The sequence below is a fragment of the Dreissena polymorpha genome, chromosome 2 (assembly GCF_020536995.1).
Source record: "Dreissena polymorpha isolate Duluth1 chromosome 2, UMN_Dpol_1.0, whole genome shotgun sequence".
Taxonomy (NCBI): Eukaryota; Metazoa; Mollusca; class Bivalvia; order Myida; family Dreissenidae; genus Dreissena; species Dreissena polymorpha.
Genome location: NC_068356.1, coordinates 149,764,809 through 149,781,079, shown reverse-complemented (window position 1 = coordinate 149,781,079; position 16,271 = coordinate 149,764,809). Strand labels below are relative to the sequence as shown.

The 16,271-nt window shown below is 36.5% G+C and overlaps 2 protein-coding genes across 7 annotated transcripts in view; one reads left to right on the top strand and one right to left on the bottom strand.

The window, feature by feature from the left end:
- LOC127869415 (uncharacterized) overlaps positions 1–16,271 on the bottom strand; it is a 470,973-nt gene that overhangs the window by 280,324 nt on the left and 174,378 nt on the right. The window lies entirely within an intron of this gene.
- Positions 353–16,271, top strand: part of LOC127869411 (uncharacterized transmembrane protein DDB_G0289901-like) — a 28,958-nt gene continuing 13,039 nt past the window's right edge. The window contains exons 1-14 of one of the 6 annotated variants that reach the window (XM_052411961.1): positions 353–622; positions 1,337–1,447; positions 2,900–2,941; positions 7,370–7,429; positions 7,524–7,625; positions 8,537–8,755; positions 8,870–8,950; positions 10,605–10,706; positions 11,384–11,524; positions 12,057–12,200; positions 13,209–13,376; positions 14,176–14,307; positions 14,533–14,688; positions 14,949–14,981. In XM_052411961.1, the coding sequence (XP_052267921.1) occupies positions 571–622; positions 1,337–1,447; positions 2,900–2,941; positions 7,370–7,429; positions 7,524–7,625; positions 8,537–8,755; positions 8,870–8,950; positions 10,605–10,706; positions 11,384–11,524; positions 12,057–12,200; positions 13,209–13,376; positions 14,176–14,307; positions 14,533–14,688; positions 14,949–14,981 (1,543 nt within the window). In that variant the 5' untranslated portion in view covers positions 353–570. Of the gene's footprint in view, positions 623–1,336; positions 1,448–2,899; positions 2,942–7,369; positions 7,430–7,523; positions 7,626–8,536; positions 8,951–10,604; positions 10,707–11,383; positions 11,525–12,056; positions 12,201–13,208; positions 13,377–14,175; positions 14,308–14,532; positions 14,689–14,948; positions 14,982–16,271 lie in introns of all 6 variants that reach the window. The other 5 variants (XM_052411958.1, XM_052411959.1, XM_052411957.1 and 2 more) reach the window with 5 other exon arrangements.

Genomic DNA, 16,271 nt, shown 5'->3' with positions numbered 1-16,271 from the left:
TCTTCTGCACTAATCATCTGGTTGGCATTTGCTTATTTAACGTGTTTCTTATGTAGTAATGGACTGTAAACCAATGCATAACTATGGGTTGGACTTATAAGTCGACCTACTTTTGGCCTTAAACTCCGTAAGATCCATGAGCAATTACTTAAAAAACCTGTCACATTGAAAAACAACATGTCTGTCTGCATGGTTATCAACATAACGATAAATACCATGCAATGTTCTTTTATTATAGTCTTTGTATCAGATACTCGTTGCACGTTCTTATCCTTTTTGACCAATCGGATCCACGAAAATATTCGTATCAATCGGATATGACGTAGTTTACTGACTTCCGGTCTTATACAGATGTTTGATGGTACTTTCAGTTTTCGAAGACTGAAGACGAGATGCTTATATAACTATTTGTTTTTGCATTTGAATTAGAAGAAAAAAATTATATGAGAAATTTTATTTACTTTTTTCGATTTTTTTTTCGTGTTTCGTGCTCCTTAGGTTCAATACCACTCTAAGGACAAATAGGCAATACTTGTTGGAACAAAACATACTAAAGTGTTAATAAACAAAATGAAGTATACAATATTGTGGACCGCAGTGTGTGTTTTCATATTGACTGAAGGTAAGTTATTAGTAAATGTCTAGTAAGATGTGCAAAATGTGTCAACAGTATAACCGTAAACAAACAATTCTATATTTGAGAACTTGATTTAAGATTTTGAGTGGAAAAATGTAATCATACCCATACGTTATTTAAAGAGGAAATTGTGCAGGGGTGTTGAAATACACTTTTTGCATAAAAGGGTGCAAACGTGCTGTTGTGTTTGACTTCTTTTTGACATTGCGATTTGTTTTATATTACATGCACAAGAATACTTTATTTTACAAAAAGGGTTTGCAGTCAAAGTCTAAGAACAACAAAAACGATACCGAATATAACAGAAGATTGAAGTGGTAATGCACGACTGTGTACAAAACTATCACGTATAACCACCCATACATTTTTTTATGATTGCAATTGAATTTTACCATCTTTTCACAATGATTGCTTGGCTTTTTCTATGGTTGGAAATCCATTTTATAAGAGATATGGAACATGTTCAACTTTGAAAATCCATTCCAGATCTAAATTGCGCTTAAACATTTACCTATGGAGTGATTTTGCCAGTATTTGGATGTGGACCATTACCCAATCTAAAATTTCTAATGGGTATTGTTATAATACCTGACTTAAAATGTACAAAGGTTAAATGTATCGAATGCACATTCATAGAGTTTTTCCGCATGTACCCTCCTATCTGGAGGTCACCGTCTTACCCTCGCATTCAATCCCCAGGGTTGGCGGTCTATGCCCAAAGGTGCCCGCCTATAGACTGCACCATAGGATGTGTAGAGATGGACGAACACGGCTGTCCCGTCTGTAAATGCGACCCCGGACCCGGCATAGGTGAACACTTAAAGCGTTTTAACCCATTTATGCCTAGTGTTTAGAAAAAGGCCTTTGCAAACAGCGTAGACCCAGATGAGACGCCGCATGATGCGGCGTCTCATCAGGGTCTGCGCTGTTTGCTTCAAGGAATTTCTGTAAGAAATAGTTTAAATATAGAAATAAATATACTAAACATGCCTAATTTTGGAAATAAATTGATCCAATTTAGAAGGATGGGAGATTCCACTAGGCATAAATGGGTTAAAATCAGTGTCTAAATCTATACGTAAACGGGTTTTCGATGAAGTGTCAATGTGAGCTTTGTCTAAAATAATCAAAAGAAACGCGAAAAAAATCAATTTGTTTAAAAAAAATAAGGACTGTTAAACATAGCAACTTTCTTCCAATATTGAATTTCTGAGTAAATTTAAAAAACAATAATGTACTCGTGCTCTTTCAAATAGGAAGAATCTCAATAATAAAACAACACATACAAAAACAAGAATAGTACCAACGAACCAACAGTTCGTCACTCTACTAACAAAACTCCACACATTGGTCTCTACTGTTTTTCTCTCCTGCATAGTTTTAGCATTGTAACCGTACCTCATGACAAAATCATGTAATAATACTTGTTCGAAGGTTGAAATTGAACATAATTTTTATACAATTTTCAATTTATGATTTAAAATAAAGCCCATATTCTCGCTTGGTTCGAATGCTTTTAGTATGCGATGTTTTCGCCAATAGTTCGTTAATTTTTACAAAAATGTGTAAATAGTCGTGGGCCAAGTTCACAAAATAACAATCACTTATATATTATTTGTATCAGTTATGATAATCTAAAATACCTCAATCAAAGAATTTTTGACGCTATAATAATCATTCCGACAGGAAGCGGTGTGATTAAATGTTATACTCATGCACCAGTAATGGCATTGAAACAATAACGCAGGCATTCGGCTTGTTCCAAGATCAAGTCCCTTCCGTCATATCAAACCACGTTCATATGATGATACTACACATTTTGGAATAATTCATGGTTTATATTGTTGTTTTCTCTACAGGTTTGGACTTCAAGTAGTATCAACTACTAAATATGTTTCGACCGGTTATTAAATAAAGAGGTTATAAACTCATATTAATTCCAGATATGGAAATATTGTACCCAAATCCCAGCAGCTATAATCTCCAAATACTGTTAAACGAAACACACTCCATTCGCAATCAAAATGCGTTCACATCAGTAAGGAATTTAATTTTGAAACGTTTCAATCCGTGTATATTTATGCTCTGATAAGTCATTATCTCTGCGCGGTGGTTGGCATTTCCTTGACATATGGCGACAATGGCCATCTTCTGTAGGGCGGGTAACTGCAGCGAGGAATCTGTTAGCAGTGCGCTCTTTGATTTATTTTAAATCATTAATACCATGTCAGAATTCTTTAATGTGTTCACTACAATTTCCAGGTCGAAGAGAGGTCCGGGACAGACGTCAGCTGACATTGCAAGGTATTCGCGCCATGAGCACGGCATTGGGCTGTGAGCGTTTCCCGCCATATTGCCGTCTAGAGTGCACGTCGGTCGACACGCGCGGTTGCTTGGTGTGCTCATGCCCGGGTAGCAGTCCCTTCCGCTTTTTTGCTTTATGCGCTTAAACACTCAATTGTATTATATCTCTTCAGCATTGTAGTCCATATGTATGTTATTCACCGTTATAAAATTAAAATTGTTTCAACGTAAACAATATTTATTTGATCGAATATACATGCACGAATCGCAAAATTGTGTTACCTTATAGCATCGACAAAGTTTTAAACCTCATAAAACAAGTAATCATGAATAATGTTCAATTCGGCAAGGATCAAAATGACTGAGAAAATACTTAACCTTATTCCTTATATACATATGACCGCGATATGCACGATCAGTATATTGTTCTTTCCTTAACAGTTCTATTTCAGTAAATGCAATGTATATTTTAATTTATTAAATCGATATCAATGAAAAAGATGTAAATGCTATTACAATACATATATCTATAGTTTTCGTTCGTGATAACAATATAAATAATGAACATTGAGTTTAATGAATTGTGTTTATTGTGAATACTTTTGATGGTTCTACATTTAGTCCAATCGATGTTTACTGACACACTTCTCTTATTTTCCGATGTATACATGTTTGCACGCCAAAACAGCTTTTCTTTACTATGTCATTAAATAAATGTTCATATATATTGCTTGTACATTCCGTTCGTTAATCAAAGTGTTAGAATAAGCGCGGTTTAATACCAGAACTTCAATAATTGTAATGTCACAACATGTACCTGGTATTATTTACTTAAATAACAACACGCCGGGTATGCGAATACTTCGTTGACGGATGGCACTTCACTAACAGAGAACAACAAAAGCCACGCGCGAGAGGTGAGTTCTTCAGCTTTTTTGTATTTATGTTCTGTTTATTTGGTTTTTAGACACAGAACATTGTTTGGGTGATTAACGGTATAGCACTTCGTATTGCGAAGACAGAAATTCGCGGAAAAACGGTGAATTATTTAAAAAAAACGATAAAATTCCATCGATAATCAGCATGAATTGAATGATCAGTACATATTTTAACAAAATAAATATACTTGGAAATAAATCAAGAACGTGCTTACTATTCGAAATAAAAGATCAATATATTCATTAATGTTACAACATGTTACATTTTAGTTTACTAATGTATTTGAGAAAATTCAAATGTTTTAAGAGTCGCATGCTTATTTTTCATCTGCACTTCGTTTACCGATCATCTAAAAAACAATGGCACTTCGTTTCCCGACATCTAGACACTTTTTTCCAGATATAGCACACTCGTTTTTTGTGAATCAAAAATGCAGATTTCGCTGTGGAATACTGTTAAAGTAAGCAGGCAATAAATAAAAATGTATGTACGCAAATAAAAAACGTATAACAGAAGCATGTTCTTATCCCTTTGAAATATGATTATGATTTGGTATAAATGTAAAAGAGAAATGTTAAACAAATTGGATATGTCTAATGAGTAAAATCTATATGACCATATATTTTAAATTACGTTCTAAACGGTTGATCTAAAGCATTTATCTTTATGTCCAAATGAAGGTACTAAGGGTATTTACTTATATATTAGATAGCATGTCACGAATAATCACTCTGCTTAAACTGCCTCTCAGAGATTCATATCAGCAGCGATGCAGGTCCGAAATTCTATTGGAACTTTTTGGCCCTACGCCAGTAAACGAAAATAGCAATAAAAGAACGGGCGGGTCGATTTAATCACACGACAGTCAGGGGCGTAGATAATGGGGGAGGGGGCCGCCCCCCCCCCGAATATTTCGGCTAGTCATCGTTATATAAATAAACGTAAAGTCACAGTGGTGTAAAAAGTTATGCATATCCGTCTTTGTTTTAAATATAAACACAACACATGCTGCATATGATTTTGCATTTAAGTGACACAATTATTTATTACAGGATGAGTGAATCGGAGCTTATGAATGCCGCCGACGGTTCGTTGTTGGACATTAGTTTAGTATTTTAAAGTCTGGCACTTGTGGCTTTAACACAATGCTCCACAATTTCCGAATATTCATCTGTTTTGTATGTAGGTGATGTACAAAAGAAGCACCTATACTTCGAAAGAGTCTTCTTATCCATGGGTTCAGATCCTGTGAAAAGACAAAACAAGAAACATTTGAAACAACAGACGAGACGAATACCCCCACATGCCGCATTGACACAGAATATTTTACGTGTTGTCTTCACACAAAAACAGCGGACACCATGCTCAATGTTTAAAACGCACGAAGTGACCCGTGACTTAGTTTTGACCCCGCATGGCCCATGTTTGAACTTTGCCTATACATCATCAAGATACAACTTCTGACCAAGTTTGGTGAATATCTGATGAATACTACTTGAATTAAAGAGCGGACACCATGCTGAATGTTTAAAACGCACTAAGTGACCCCGTGACCTAGTTTTTGACGTTTTTTTAATGTAGAACAAATGTGTATTTGCCTCATAAAGACCCCTTCACTACCGTTATCTAGAGCCCTGCTATAAGTAAAATTAAACATGATTGTGTTGATCCGCATTATCCGTTGTATTTTCATTTCTCTGAATCTCAAGTTACCAATAAAAAACAAGTTCATTGTGTACACATTTATTTAATAATAAATATTATCTTATTTGAAAATTGCAATTATAATAAACATAGTATAAATAAATAGTAATGTGATTTTTGAAAAATATATTTTTAAAATGTTTCGTATGAATAGCCATAATATAAATAAATGCATTGGAAGTAGAAGATAAAACTCAGTTATTAGAGTGCCCGCTTTGTTGAAAGTCTCTGTAAACTGAAGTGCCCTTTATCGGTAAACAAAGTGCCTGCAACTTTATGTATGCAACCTATTACAACATGCACTATCCTTGTTTATATTTCATTGAATACTATCAAAATTTCAGTATTTGAAGCTCAGTGATTACTCTACATGGTGGAATAGCAAACAATTTCTTGCAATAATTCTAAGTAGTTTTATTGTGTTAAAATGTTTACTGTTCATTAAGTTTATGCTGTTTTCCGATCGAATTTTCTATTTTTAGGGCAAAAATGTACCATTCTTCCGTGAAATTGTGTATTCCCAATACAAAAGGATACACCATTTATCAACTCGACCATGTGTCTTGTCTTAAAAACGAATCTTTAGGATATAACTTTAAATAAAACAGAGGAACTTACCTCTCGCGCGTGGCGTTTGTTGTTCTCTGTTAGTGAAGTGCCATCCGTCAACGAAGTATTCGCATACCCGGCGTGAACAATGACAACTAGAAAAACAAGTGTACATGTTTCGTTCCGGGACTACAACTTTGAAATAATTATTGAAACTTTCAGGGCAAACAATAATTTTTGTCATTTTAGCAAAACAAATGAAGGAAACATCTAACTGCTATAGCCTATGTATCGTCCTCCAAAATGTTTCTTCTGGCGAACAACAACTTCATTTGAGCCTTGTTCTGAGAAACTGGGATTAATGCATGTGCGTAAAGTGTCTTCCCAGATTAGCCTGTGCAGTCCGCACAGGCTAATCAGGGACGACTATTTCCGCCTAAACTTGATTTTCGTTATGGAGGGACTTTCTTGAAACTAAAAATACCATAAAAGCGGATTTTTTTCGTCCCTAATTAGCCTGTGCGGATTGCACAGGCTAATCTGGGACGACACTTTACGCACATTCATAATGCCCAGTCTTCTCAGATCAGAACACGACTCATATTAAGAACCACATGTTTTTGCAGCAACTTGTTATAGAACCTCGTGCTCGGAAAACTTGGCTTAATGCGTAAAGTGTAGTCCCAGATCTGGGACGGCACTTTTCGACTAAACTGGATTTTTGCTAAGAATAGACTTCCTTTAAAAGTAAAATTTAATAGAATCGGAAATGTGTCGTAACAGATTTGCTTGTGCGGACTGCACAGACTAATCTCCGACGACGCTTTACGAACATGCATTAAGCCCGGTTTTCCCAAAACGAGGCTGAAATGAAAAACACAGGCTATGATTTGTCATAGGCATGAAACAAGTGAACAAATCGAGGTCAATGTCGCAAAGAGCGGTAAAAGAACAAAGCCGATGTGTCATGTGCAAACAGATAACAGATATCTAATACAATAAAATCAGCTGTATTTTCCTTGCTTGTTTTACTGAACTATCTTACCGCTTGCTTTGTTTATTTCCGTTCAATAATACATGTTTTACATTCTTAGCGTATTGACCATTTAAAAGTTTTGAGAGTACTGGCGATAGTTTGAAGTTAATGATTTCAACTTATTGTTGGGTCTGACAATTTAGCCGTTCAGTTGTTAATAGTTACGAAGCAACAAACAATTGATCTCGTTTAAATTTCAGCTGTATCGAACAATACCTCCACGACCGGAAGTGGCGGCAGTTTGTCGTCTTCATCATCAGGTAAAACAAAATCACACCACCATAACCATCAGCAGTTTCATCATCATCATCTTCTTACTGTGCGTTTTCTCAATAATGGATATTTCTATTACAGTTGACAACAATGGCGGTTGCCCCAAACTGCGCAGTGACTGCAACTTTGACTGCATCACGATAGGAGCTACCGGATGTTTGGAGTGCACGTGCACCGGAAGTGGTAAGCGAATTTACCGAGAAAACAGTGGCTGAGAGAATTGCGATGATTATTTAAATAAATATTCAAGTCTTTGTTGATAAGCAAAGAGGCCTGATTAACAGCTGTTATTCGTACATCCAAAAATGTCCCCCAATTATATACCAATATTATGAGAACTTTTTTGTACCAAAAATCGATGACCCCTTTTATGCAGCAGATATGGAAGAGTCATTCATATACTGTTGGTTCATTTGGTTTTAAAATGTAGTCGAAAAACTTGCTTGGTTTATATCGTTTGAGTAATGTTCATATGGTGATAAAATGTTCTACACATGTCAATATCAAATACTGGTACATATTCATGCATGGAATAGTTGTAACATGAAAATATAAATCATGATAATGATAATACAAAATGCAGCAAATGATTATACCACATAATTGTTCGCCAAACTCCTACCATTCTCAGACTTAACAATATAGTAAGAATATGCACATTCTACATAATATTATGTATTTGGAGCAAATTAAATTTTAAATATAAAGAAAAATGCAATATGAAAGGGACCTAGTTTGTCTTTAATAAATGAGTAGGGTTACTAGTATATGGTATATGATTGAAAGGGACCTAGTTTGGCTTTAATAAATGAGTAGGGTTACTTGTATAGGGTATATGATTGAAAGGGACCTAGCTTGGCTTTAAAAAATGAGTAGGGTTATTAAATTAGTAGGCATACTTGAAGGGGATATATAATTGAATGTGTCCCCGATTCTTAAATACCATTGACCGAAAGTCCAAATAATGGGACAATTAAGAGTTTTGATGAGAACGTGCTGTACCATGCCACATAGGAATATTTAAAGATGATTTTTTAAACTTCGTCACAGTTCACTATTTTTCAAACACGTTCGTAATTCGATATTGTTCGAAGGGTCGCCAACATCCCTTTCCGGCGGCTCTTCTTTAACAGGTTCCGGTGCCGGTGGTCAGCCGTCTGGCGCGGCTTCATCTCTGACAGGGGGCGCCACTCTTACTGGTTCCGGTACTACGTCCGGAAGTTCTCAGTCGCTTACAGGAGGCGCTACTCTGACAGGTTCCGGTTCTGCGTCCGGAAGTCCCCAATCGCTCACAGGGGGAGCTACTCTGACAGGTTCCGGAACTGCATCCGGAAGTCCTCAGTCGCTCACAGGGGGCGCTACTCTGACAGGTTCCGGAACTGCGTCCGGAAGTCCTCAGTCGCTCACAGGGGGCGCTACTCTGACAGGACCGGGCACTGGGGCTCAACCGAATCCAAACAACACATCTTCTTCCGGGAATGGCGGGAGCTTGTCGTCTGCTGCAACAGGTAATGCGACATGTTTCCTTACATCGTGTTAGTTGAACACTTAAACTGTTACTTAACGGGACCTTTTCACAGTATGCATTGAAGTTTGTCATTAAATGCTTTATATTGATAAATTTTAAAAATCGATCTTAAAAGCTCCATAAAAAGATAAGAATATATTTAAAGATTGAAAAAAAGTACCCCTCAATTGGTCTAGTACCACTGACACATCGAGTAAATGTCTAACGCCTTTACCGCTCGACTAACCGTGGTCATACAGTAAGTGATGTATTTTATACTTTATATAAGCAATCCTCGTAGTGTCACAAAATACAACGACAACAACAGAACACTCAACATTATTCAATCGTTTCGCGTTGCAACGCTTTATAATAGTCATTTTTTAAATCTGCAAACGATGCGTAAATAGATATTTTAGAGCATGGTAAATGTTCATCACATTACTGTTTCATCACAAATATCGTAACTACAACGAACATTTGGGAATCTGATTTTTTTTTCAATTTATCAAAACGTGAAAAGGTCCCTTTAAGGCAATTTTAACGTGAGTTTTTGTTCAAGTACTTTAAGGGATCAAACGAACTTTTCCCTGTGAATAAAAGATGGTTAATTCGTGTGCATAAAGTATCGACCCAGAATATCTGAGACGCAACTTTCCATCAAAATTGGATTTTCGATAAGAAGAGACTCTCTTTAATCAATAAATATCATACAGCCGGAAATTTCGTCTCTGATTATCCTGTGCGGACTGCACAGGCTATTATATGATGACACTTTACGCATATGCATTAAGCCCACTTTTCCCATAACGCGGCTTAAACTTGTAGATAAGCCTTAACTCAGAAATATTTTACTTTTTACGACAGTGGTTACCTTCTATAGGGTAGATTATCGCTACGAAGACTACGATATTGCGCTCTTTAATTTTGTTATAAGCATTTGCTTATTAATGATTTATGTGAATAGTCCACAGTCTGAATAAAGGACAATTTCAATTAAGTTACACTATTTATTTGCTACATATAGAATAGCGGGGTTACTTATTATAAATAAAACGTGGTGGTCATTCTGCCATGCCTGGTTAATGAGCAATACAAATCCCGGAATTAACCACTCCACAAAAACTTTCCAAAAATTATGCGTACCAGAAATTGCGTTGAACGGTCACAAAATGTATTTATAGTGGTCATATGGGTCTAGTAGCTTGAACAATTAAGAACGGGTTTGTTAAGATAAAAAGCAAAATGCAAATTTGTATTCGTTTTATTTATCGCAGATTAAAAACAGAATGTAATATCTAAAATAACAATCCTGACGAAGAAAAATTCTACAAATATGTTCGTTTACTGATATCCATCAATCGAAATCGGCAAAATAATCAAGCGATTGTAACACTTTTCATTTATAATTTAAAAAATATGTACATATATATTACTGATATGAAAGATATATCGTTTGAACCTCCATTCCCACAATTCGAAATCCTGCGTTGTGTAGTTTTAGCACGTAAGCTTTCGCTTCGAGAGGCCCCGGGTTCGAGTTACAGGGTGGACCTTTTTTCTTTTTCCTTTTTATTAAAATTATTTAAAACTTTTCATAAACATCAAATATCTCAAATGGATTGACATAGTTTAGGTGGATTGCTCCATTTTAGGGGACAATTCGGCTGGGTGTCCAAAACTCCCCAGCGACTGTAACTTGGACTGCCTTACCATCGGCGCCGCCGGATGTTTGGAGTGCACTTGCACCGGAAATGGTATGTACACATAGTCGGAGATAATTCGTTTATAGTTAATGTACTGCATTTAAAACACGACTAAAATGACGCTAATCATAATTTTGTAGAAATGCTCTTAAATATCATGGCGTGGATTGAACACATGTAAAAATGCAACCTATCGGAAATCATGGTTAACATAACCCAGAATTCTAAAAATGTTAAATGCTTCAAGCGGTAAAGTAAAAAGCTTAGTGTTTTTTTTTAAATAAGATTTTTTTTTTATATAAATTTCTTTTAAACACATAAAAATTTAGCTTAATTGGTAAAACATGTACCCAAAGAGCGTTTTGCTTTCAAACTGTTTTCTAGAAGTTTAGGGATTGTAAAACACATTCTCGAGATTTTTTTATTATTTTTAAACGAAACTTCTGTTCTACCCATGCGCATGTTTAAGCAACTGGTGACTTGCTTTATATATATTATGCCATATTTGTCAAATGTAATAATTTGAAATGTCGATCAGGAAGATATTTGTGTTTGAAGAGAAAAGGATAGTTAATGGGTAGAACGTTTTAATTTTCAGAAGGAATGAACTTTGTAGGACATAAGTTTTCCGAAAATATATTTCACATCTTCGAAAGAGAGTATTTCATTATAAGCAGTTTTGAAAATAAAGATATTTTAATTGTAATCGCACCATCTTATATTCGTAGCTGCGCCTTCCTCTCTGACCGGTGGCGCCACTTTAACTGGTTCCGGTTCTGCGACCGGAAGTGTTCAGTCGCTCACCGGCGGCGCTACACTGACGGGATCTGGTTCCGGCGCTCAGAGTGGAAGCAATAATAGCTCTTCCGGTAAGTTATTGATGAGTATTATAATCCATGAGGCGTTCGCATATGATGCGAGAAGGCGATGGTCTCGGACAAGTTTTGGTAAAACTTTGTTACAATGCCAAAAAAGTTCCAACTATTTAAATAGGGGACGATGTGTTTTGCCTACTACTGGTGTTTACTTTTCAAAGGCGAAGTTATAATTGTTTGTATTGATCTAATGTTTTTATATGTCAAACGGAACCGATTGCATTCTTGCCCAGCGCCCTGTAGATTTTAGATTGGACAGGAATCGGGAGTAGAGATGTTCATTAGCAAAAATGTCTCAGTATAAGTCAACAATGGCTGCGATTTCCAGCTTTTTCTTCTTACTGAAATTATTTTTTAATTTTGGTGGTCTTGTGCTGTGGGAAAAACCGGAGTGCCTGGAGGAAACCCCACCTATCTGGTATGGTGGCCACAAACCAAAGTCACATGCATCCGGGAACGGGCCTTGACAAACATTCGGGATTAACATTAACATGATCTAATGGTACATATTTTATTCTGTTTCAAGGCACTGGGTCTTCCTTGGAGATGATGACGTCAGCGAACTCCATGGCGAACAACAACGGCTGTCCTGCATTCTCCGCCGGATGTACCGCAGAATGCCTCGGTCTGGACGCGCAAGGCTGTCCAGTGTGTAACTGCCACCATGCCGGTGAGTTCCGGAAATAGTCGGCTGTTTCCGGCTGGTATTTGGTTATAATTAGTATCGTGTTTGTCGATAGGTATGCTGTACTACTACAGGCACGCAGGTAATTTCCGGAAAACAAAACAAAAATAGGCTATTTTCTCGAAGTATTTCGGTTATAATCGGAATCCTGTTTTCCGAAACAGTTCATTTTTATGGTGTTAAGGCGATTAGTTCCGGAAATAGTAGGTTGAATGCAGGTAGTATTCGTTTATGTTTGGAATGCTGTTCTTAGAGGTGATTTCCTTCATTGTTCATACCCATATGCATTGTTTGATTTCAATATCCACCATGACCAAGCTTCAATCCATTATATACATATAAATGTTACACAGTTAGGCCGTACTCTTAAAAAACATTTAAAAAACATTTAAATAAATTATGTACACTGTTACTTTATTATTTACATAAGAATTAACGCACTGGATCATGGCGGCATTTTGTTGTTTTTTGGTGAGCTTGAATACATACGGCAACATAATATTACGTGAGGCTAGATATCATTTCATCAAAGTAGTTCCCTTTTTTTTTTGTATTGATCATATTAACTGTATTTTATCAATTATATACATCATGGACCCAAAAATCAATGCTATTATAAACTGACGGCATGCGACCTGTCACTCAGGACTTACTGTTTGCGCATGTGTAACATACAAACACATTGGAAACTGTCTTTAAACGTCTCGATTATTTCTGGAAACGGGCGGCGTTTTAAGAGACTCGTTTGGTCATTTTTGACGATATTGATAGTTCTTCAATGTTTATAACTGCTTCTTATCAAACTTATAAAGTATAAAGATTGCCATGAACATGATGTTTTCTTTTCAACACAAATAATGTGTAAAACATATAGATGTTTAAAAAAAATAATACGTACTATTGGTTACTGAATATCTTTGTTCGAGATCGCATTTATTTTAAAACATACAATTATAGGTTCTGATTAGATAATATATATATATATATATCCAGGTTCCGCGCCCTCCAGCGGTATGACGTCATCATCAACAGACCACCAGATGACGTCAGGTGCTTCCAGTAACGCGAACGGATGTCCGACATTCCTGGCCACCTGCCCCCAGGAATGCGTTTCACTTGACGGTCACGGGTGTCCCGTCTGTATTTGCAGCAACAGCAGCGGTGAGTGGTCCATTTCTGATGTCGAGAATAACGCAATCAATCCATCTATATTTAAGCAATAGCGGTGGTAAAATGTCCATAATCGTATTTGAGAAACATATTTCCGTTTGTACAGTGTTTATATAGCAATATCAATAACAACGACTTGGATTTATGACGCGTCTGATTAGCAAACAGTGAATTGGTTAGTTACCAGTAAAGTACTGGTGAAGAAATAATTTCGATTCTATTTTCAATAAAAAGTGTATGTTACTATACTATGCTCTTGATGGGGACTTCATGCCGCGCTGTTTCTTTGATAATTTAACAACGATAATAATGCACTCCGTCTGTAGAGTCCCATGTGAAGCTTGTACATGGCTTAAATAATGTTTCATCAAATATTATTTTAGCCGTGCTCTGTGAAAAGGGTGTTTAATGCATGTGCGTAAAGTGTCGTCCCAGATTAGCCTGTGCAGTTCGCTAATCAGGGGCGACACTTTCCGCTTTAATGGTATTTTCTGTTTAAAGAAAGGCTTTGCCTAACAAAAACCAAGTTTAGGCAGAAAGTTTCGTCCTTGATTAGCCTGTACGGACTGCACAGGCTTATCTGGGACGACACTTTACGTACGTGCATTCAACTTTTCACAGAGCACGACCCATTTGCTTTTCTTTTCAACCCGAGATACCGATTCACACTCTTATTTAAGTTAAGATATATCGTCTCTTAATCGAATGGTATCATGCTATGTATCATGTATCCAGCGGTTACATTACTCGATATATCACAAGATCTGTCTTATTTTAACTGATATTACAGGACAAACAAGTTCCTCACAAGTTCAAGGGTCAACCGGAAACAACAACGGATGCCCGACGTTCCCTAGCAACTGTGGGTCAGACTGCGTCTCACTGGACGCCATGGGATGCCCCCTGTGCAGCTGCACCCAAGGTCAGTGGTCAGGGTTACATTAAGTGTTTGCAAAGAAGACTTCTATCCCGTATTTCTTTCAAATGATGATGCATTCCACCTGTATTATCGTATTTGAAAATATCCGAAATATTAAGTTTTATTTGTTAAAATACCGATGGTTTATTTATCAGCATGTATCAAGAAACAAACTACGTTTGTTGTTTTATTTCCTTCCACTGTCAACATTCGTAATAATAATAACAGACGGCAACAACAGCGGTACCGGAAGTTCCGGTTCTCCTGCCACGGGAGCCAACCCCGACAACAACAACGGATGTCCGGTTTTCTTACCCAGCTGTACCGCGGAGTGCACCACCACGAACGACCAGGGCTGCCCCATTTGTCAGTGCCCTGGAGGCGGTGCGTGGATAACCTTTCGTATATGCGTTTGATTTTGATCGCATGCGGGTGTCTCTTTTTGTGTCTTTGGGAGAAAAGGATCTCGTCATTGAACATGTGTCGGGAACCAACAAAGATAACATGTAGGAGAGAGGACATGCATGAATAGGTTTAGTGTTGGATTCACGTGCATTTTCTCTGTAGTATGCATTAATAACAAAAGCGCCTCTAATGCCTTTTACGATTCACTTGCAATTAACGATTAAATCGTTCTTTTCCAGGACCAAACACGGCGAATGGAAATAACTCATCGGGTGAGTATATACTTACTTTTCATTTCGGTTATCAAATAAAATTCATACAACCCTTCTTAAGGTTCATGTAGAGGCTTCATTTTGAAAAATATGGGACCCCAAGCATTGAACTCAAATTTGACTAAAGGAAGAGTGCCACATTAAAATGTATACATATATGCTTTAAAGGATGTTTTTCCTTCAAGCTGCTACCAATTTTGTACATCAACGTATCATACCATCCACAAAATCAATCAAAATACAAAGCGATTTTAACACTAAAATATACATTATTTTCAAAAATCTGAATCATGTTTATTTCACGTATTTCGGCGGAAAATTATATAACTAGTGAATAATATCGACATTGACGAGGGCAAGTTACGCTTAAATAGTAAAAAAAGTTTACATATCTAGAAATATCAAAACTCGAACACATGTCATTTCATCACCATGGGGGCAGCCATTTGTAAATTCATAACATAGAAAGAAACATGCTAAAAACTAACTCATCGCCTAATTGACATTCCAAACGGTTGACGATGACAAATGCATTGGATTGTAATCTTTCCGTTGATGTTTGCAAACTGCACGATCAGACCTCATAAACACTCAAAAGAATAACTATGTAAGAAGCATTTCACCAATGTTTACAATTGTTGTCGAATCACCATACTTATATTATTGCGCATAAAATAGTACGCTTACAGACTGACAGAAAGATCGATACGTAACTCCGTTAAATTAATCACGGTATACTATTCTATTGATAATATATAATAACACATCGCTTTAACAATCTAAAAGGAGAAATAATTGTTTTAAACAAAGTTTTTAATAACGAAAGTGAAAACAACGGAGTTAGATGGATATTCTGTGAGATGCACTTCGGCTCCAGAAAAAACAATACAAATAAACTAAAAAAGACGTGTGGGGGACAATTTTCAGCTGGAAAATATTTGAAATAGGGTAAGTGATGATATCTCTACGTGGTCATATCTGTTATTGAGTGCGATCTCTTGCTGATTAATGTTAATAGTTGTTTTACTATTTGCGAACCAACTGTCAAAATATGTTTGTGTTTTCTCAGGTATGTGTATACACATACCCGGTTTTCTCACTACTGCACGTGGTTTCGACCGATTTGTTTTGCACGTTTTTCTACGGAGCACAGCGAGGGCCACGCTTTCAAAATGGGTAGAAGTAATCGAAATATAAAATCAATCGGTTTGCCAATTTCTTTATAATTCTTTACAATTTTATATGTCGTCTGCAATCTATTTCAATTTTAGATGGTTTAAATTTGCAATT